This window comes from Salmo trutta, chromosome 14 (genome assembly GCF_901001165.1).
Source record: "Salmo trutta chromosome 14, fSalTru1.1, whole genome shotgun sequence".
NCBI classification, from domain to species: Eukaryota; Metazoa; Chordata; class Actinopteri; order Salmoniformes; family Salmonidae; genus Salmo; species Salmo trutta.
Window position 1 is genome coordinate 32,821,010 of NC_042970.1, and position 6,807 is coordinate 32,827,816.

Here is a 6,807-nt window from a genome sequence, read left to right on the forward strand (position 1 = left end):
GTCCTAACTCTGGATGGATTCCAATTGGAATTACACATCACTTTGCAAACCAGCATAATGTGCCCTGCAGGCCTGATGTGGCCTGTAAACCATGATGTTCCTAGCACCACTGTGTCAAGGTAAAACTCATCCATCAAAGTAAGGCCTCAACGACATATGTATTGTCAAAAAGTTTTATTTTAATGATAACATTCGTCTACAGTAGGAACTCACTTGGTGAATTCCAGAGGACTGAAACTGAACGAATTTAACAATAATGTCACTAACACATACAGTCATGGGTGGTAACTCTACAATTCACTTGAAAAGGCAAGAAGCACTGGGAAATTATATTGGGGGCGTGGCTTGGTGGGGACATATTTTTGGCTACCTGTGAGTGGAAGTGTTGTACCAGTTTAAGTGGTCTATGGTTATGTAAATTAAAATGAAGCATGACTACTACTAGTGCTGAAGTATATAACTTGCTTACATAACGGCATGTGACAATAATGATTTATACATTTACATTTACATTTTAGTCATTTAGCAGACGCTCTTATCCAGAGCGACTTACAGTAGTGAATGCATACATTTCATACACATTTTTTTGTTTTGTTTTTTTCGTTATAAATACTATTGTAATGTCCATAACCTAACACTGACTGATCTTGTCAAGAGATAAGGACCTTTATGTGTTGGTTCAAAATACTATATGAGGTGTTATTGCATAACACCATTGGTGTAAACTATATACACTTTCTGGAGTTAAAAATACTATACAAGGTGTTATTGCATAACACCATTGGTGTAAACTATATACACTTCCTAGTAGTGATGTTACGTTTGATACTGGAGCTCCAAGTCATGCGTTGAAATCGCTAAGAGGCTTACTTCGAAGTAGTGTGCCGATGCGTGTCACTTTATCAGAGGTACGTCATCAATGACATCCAAAGCTATGTTTGATCACATGCCTTTTCAAACCGTGTGTTTGAATGCGAGAACCCACTGATTTTGCAGTGGTTCCGATGCTTTCTTCAATTCCAAGCTGCTTTCAAACACCGACCTCTACTAGACACCATACTTACAAATCTAGTTAGGATTTTCTATGAAGTTTTACCCGACGGGTAGTTTAGCAGGTAGAGTGTGGAACTATGGAACATTCAGGGACGCGAGGGTGAATCCCATTAAAAAGACACAATATTTAGAAAATAGTTTTATGTGAAGCCACACTTTCTGCACTGTTGTTCAAATAATTAGTTGTATTTAGTATAAGCTTCTGTCTTAAGCATCCTAAATAATGCCATAGATTCAGTAAAAAAAATAAAAATAGAAGGCAAAAAGGGAATTGTGATCAAATCAACAAAATATTAGCCACTTTCAATGCAACATACCGAAACAAAACGACCTATGCAAGACTTCTTATGCAAAACTAACTATGCAAGAGATTTTGTTGTAGGCAGAATGCATCAGAGTAGGATTCTATTGCATTGACCTGCAGGACTCAGCGATACGCTACACAGACCGGCGCGGCATAACCAAGATGTGCTTGTTTTGAGATCAAAGCGAGAGCTGCATGTAGCCACGTGTGCACATTTGTTCATATCCTTTGATAGTTAGTGAGTTATTAGCCCAGTTATAGATCATTTGTAGTCAGCAATGGGGGAGTGATTGCTTCCTACAAGAGCACAAAACTAGCACATTTATTAACATCTTTGAAAAGCTAGTTAGGTAAAAAGTGTATTTTTTTGTCTTAAAAGGGGCAGTGTTGCATTTTGATACAGTCTTGAATAGCCAAGTAGCCAATAGGCAGGGGTTGGATAATTTGTCTGATTCTCTGTAATAATTGTATGGGAATAATAATGCATTCTATTTTGTAAAGTGTTTTTTTGCATCAAACAACACAACATTTTCAGTCACCTCATTGTCTGAAGGACAAGTGGATAAACAGGTTAATGTCAAGCCCTGCCTGTTTTTTTCAGAAGTCAAGGAATTTAAGCATACATTGAACACCACACATTGGCTGCTATTGTCGGCTGAATGATAGAACATCTATTTCCATGTTAAAATGTTATGGGATGTATTCTATCCATTCTTTTTGATGGCAGGCCACTCTGGTAGGCATACATTATGATCAAATAGTCACAGTAGCCTACTTGACTACTGTTAAAACTGTAACTTAAAGCGGGTACAGCCTCAGTGTTCACAGTAAACGCGTGCTGGAAGTTGCACAACATTTTCACAATGTTCAAGTTTGCAATCACTAAACCTGAAATTTGCTCAGTACCGGAAAAAAACGAGGGAACATTGCTGTTAAGGTGTAACCCCATCAGCACTAAGCACAGTGTTAAATTAACACTCATTATCATGGACCTGTATAGACAGTGGCCCAGTGTTAAATTTAACACTGTCAGGGTTGATTTAACACTGGAGAATTTGCTGTGTGCAGCTGTGAGTGCTACGGGGCGATAGTCATTTAGTCAGGTTACCTTGGGGTTCTTGGGCACAGGGACTATGGTGGTCTGCTTGAAACATGCAGACATTCCAGACATGGTCAGAGAGAGGTTGAAAAAGTCAGTCACGTGGTCCAGCCTGACTTGGATCAATTCTTAAGAATAGAGGGTGGTGATGATGATGCTCCTGCTGCTAATGTCCTCATTAGAAGCATTCAGGTTCCATATAGATGCGGTAAAGAGGTCAATTCGAACTAGACCAAAACAATGGAATTGCCATGGAAACGCGCGGGAGAAAGGGCTGTGGGGGAAAGATCCCGAGGCTCCTCGTTGCACCCCAGCAAAATGTGCCTACATCTCATTGTTTATGTGTATTTCACACTATGTTGAGATAAAAATCTGAGTATAATGCTTGTATGGATGTCAACCCCAACACATGTTCATGTCACTGTTAAGAATAAACTGCATTACAGTTAAAAATGACTGACCAGCTTATTCGAACGGGAGTTAGCATTTAGCAGTCACTTCTTCTAAACCTGAAAAGGGACAACTTCTACATGTTATGTAGCGAAAAACAGACAACTATATCTAAATCGGACTTAAATAACAACATTCTGCACCTGTTACAATACATACATCATGACGGATTTGACAAATATCCACTTTGTTAGATCAGATTTGTTGAATGTGCGCCAATCTGGTTAATGGAAGGTCTGAGCTTGTTTTGATGCCAGAACAGGGGTCTTGCATAATAGTGCAGTGTCATAATGACTGAGTCATGGGATAACATATAGCATCAGCTGTTTAAATATGGAGATAGAAATGGTATACTGTGTAGTCAGACAACAGCAGAAGAAAGTATACCTATTCAACTGCCAACATTGTAATGCGTTTTACCATTGATGGATACTCAGTGAAAAAGCAGCTTGTGCACTCACACTCCAGCCTACATACAGCATGTGGCCAGTCTGAAATAGAAATGTAGGCTATATTCATGGTCATGTTCCTGTTGCGCCCTTGATAATGGACAAAGCACTGATTGTTCATAGAGAAACAGCCAAACCTGGAAGTGAAATCTGACAGTCCCACATATGGAAGAAACAGACCTTATATGGCTCTTCTAACAGTGTCAGTAAATTAAACTGAGTCTGTAGCTGTATAAGTATTAAAAAAAGACTGCTGTTTTCTCTCATGCCACAGACAGACTACAGTTCACCAAGGCTTTCAGAATCCCACAGAACAGAAGTTAGTCCATTATTGGGATACACGTACCCTAAAGGAGCCTCTGTTTTACGCAAGTAAGTGGTGTAACATGCAAATATGGCTGTGTGGGAACCCTAGCCCTAAAAAGGTGTAGTAATTTAACCCTTTTTAAATTATTATTTCTCAATGACTGGAAAGATACATTCCATATGTTTCCAAAAGCGGGCTCTTATTAACAAAACTCTCCCTGCCAGAAGATACTATCATCAAGGCATCTATGAAGGGGTTAGGCTATGTGCAGTACTCAGCAACGAAATGCTTGCATCTGACAGGTTTATGGTGACACATGGTTCAATATATAGACCTAAGAATTATAGCATTCTATGACAAGGATTGGGCTTTAAAATACAAGGCCACATGTAAATACCATTTTAAAGAACTTAGATTAGATAATACGTTCCCAAGGGTAAATCCTCCCCTACATAAACACTATTATGGTACACATTCACACACCCCACCTCTCCAGTCCTGCAGATGTCAGTTCAGGTCTTTGCTAACTAAACCACTCCATGGTGAAGGACAGGGCGGCGCACAATTGGCCCAGCGTCGTTAGGGTTCGGCCGGGGTAGGCCGTCTTGTAAATAATAATTTGTTCTTAACTGACTTGCCTAGTTAAATAAAGGTAAACATATATATATAAAAAAAACGGAGTGGCGCAGAGACCAGGTTTTGTGTAATCTAGCTCCAACCACATCGATTCGCCAAGGTCAATACTTAAATTTTTTTTTTTACATTAAACTCCTACCCTGTACCGATGTTTGTCCTCTGTAGTTGTGTGGCTTTCTTTGCTAAAATCCATACTTTTCAATAAACGTTAATCAAATACAACCACTGACTCTTTCCTTGTTGAGATTCAATCGGCACATGCACATCTGCGCTGAGCAAACACTCAGAGGTTGTATTTGTTCACTGAAAAAGTATGGATTTCAGCAATCAAAGAAAAGCATGTAACTACTGGGACAAACATAGGCACAAGGTTTCATAATTTCCTTGTTTCGTTAATATTGAACTTGGGCGAATCGATGTATTAGGAGCTAGATTTCACATAGCATGATTCTCTTCTCCACTGTTGGTGGAGTCGTCAGAAACTTCCTTCACCACGGAGTGGAGTTTAATCCACTATTCTGGGCACTGCGTGATAGGCTGATAGGATATGATAATAGGATATGTGGATAAAATATGCGCAATGATGATAGGATATGTGGATAAAATATGCGCAATGTATTTCATTTCTCAAAACATTGCATCTCATAGCATTTATTGCACAATATTTAAACGCATATTTAATAATGAAATAGACTAGCTAACGTTAGCAAGATACATTTTGACTAACAGCTGTCATCCCCACGATTCCACAAATAAAAACGCAACATGTACTAACACTGACTAACCAACCAATAGTCACTGACAGTTGACGGTTCACTAGCAAAACAGATTGCGATGCTACCAGAGGGGCACAATGAACAGCGGTCTTTGCGAACGCTGATAATATTCGTCTGTTGCTTCTAAAAAATAAAAATAAAATCTGTTGACATCGCTTTATTATTATTTGAAGAGTCGATATGGCTCTGTTGTTGTATGTAGACCTAGCCTACATGACAACCTTGTTTACTTCCTCCGCCGCGCGCTAGCTAGCCGACGCACTAGGCAGTATGTCCTCGTTGAAACTCCCTCATCGCATCCATCATGAAATTATACATGTTACGACTCCATCGGGGTTGAAACCCTACCTGTCCAGTCTTGCGTGGCTCGTGGTCGGCAGGAACCCCTCATAGTCCAGGTTTGAAGGAGAGCTGCTCGTTGCCAGCGTTGTTTCGTTGTGTGCGCTTCTCCGCGGTGCTTGATGGCAATGAATGGAGTGACGTTTGGAGAGGCATGCAAGTCCTGTCCAACAGGACTGAGAGGATTTCAGAGAGCACAGATGCGCTACAACAGGCAAAGGGTTATGTGAGCACTAGCTAAATTGAGTTTCACTAGCAGTAATGACTAATGTTTGAAAATACAAATTTCCCTTTTTGTTTAAATATGGTTGGGTTCACATTAATCAAAAGATGACAGCCTATGTGGCAATGAGATCAGGGGCCAGGGGAGTTGTGATGAGGTCAGCAAGAATGAGAACGTTCATAAACTCATAACATCTCTCTCTTTCTCACACACATACACGCAATTCATGGGACATTTTAGTCATAGTTCAATGGAAAGGATTTCACATATTTAATTTTAGAAAGGGCTTGATTGTGCATTGCAATCCTCAATAAAATACCAATACTTCCACAATACATCTTGGAATGAATCATGATGCAAACTTTTTTCAAAAGCAGAATTCATTAAAAAGAAGAGAATGCTCAGAATTCACACAACATGCTTGTGAAAGCAAGATATTTCTCCTCTCATCTAGGATCTATCTCTACAGCTGCACCGCACTGCAAGAATCCAGCTCTGACTATGGTGTCGTCTGCAGAGAGGACAGACATGATGATGAGTTGCAGAACATGACTGACCTGACAAAATGTCAGGGTGAGCTGACGTCACAACAGTGGCGATTTTAGCATGTAAATCTTGGTGGGGCAAACTCTCCCAACTTTTGGGGGGATGCATGCCAGCAAAGTCACAACACTAAACAATATATTAATTGCACTATAACGGTGAGAAACGGTGCCCACAAACTGTTAGGGCCTATATTAAGCTGTTCCAACAGTACAGTCCCAATACCTTACTACCGCTACACCTGGCTATCAGCAGAGCCTTGTCTGGCAGCGAAACAGTTCATTCAGCCTTATTTACTGCCTTTTAAAAAAACAGCGGATATAGCTGACCTGCTTAAACAAATATGTTTTTTTTTTACGCATTTTTTTCTCCCCAATTTCGTGATATCCAATTGGTAGTTACAGACTTGTCCCATCACTGCAACCCATACAAGAGCCACGCGTCCTCCAACACAAGACCCTGCCAAGCCACACTGCTTCTTGACACACTGCTCGCTTAACCCGGATGTGTCGGAGGAAACACCATACAACTGGCGACCGTGTCAGCATGCGCCCGGCCCGCCACAGGAGTCGCTAGAGCGCGATGGGACAAGGACATCCCGGCCGGCCAAATCCTCCCCCAAACCCGG

The 6,807-nt window shown here is 40.6% G+C and overlaps 1 protein-coding gene across 1 annotated transcript in view; it reads right to left on the reverse strand.

Annotated features, from left to right (window-relative positions):
* LOC115207864 (6-phosphofructo-2-kinase/fructose-2,6-bisphosphatase 4) overlaps window positions 1-5,545 on the reverse strand; it is a 41,747-nt gene extending 36,202 nt beyond the window's left edge. The window contains exon 1 of the mRNA XM_029775376.1: window positions 5,423-5,545. Coding sequence (XP_029631236.1) covers window positions 5,423-5,465 — 43 coding nt within the window. The 5' untranslated portion in view covers window positions 5,466-5,545. The remainder of the gene's footprint in view (window positions 1-5,422) is intronic.
* Window positions 5,546-6,807: the final 1,262 nt, after the last annotated feature.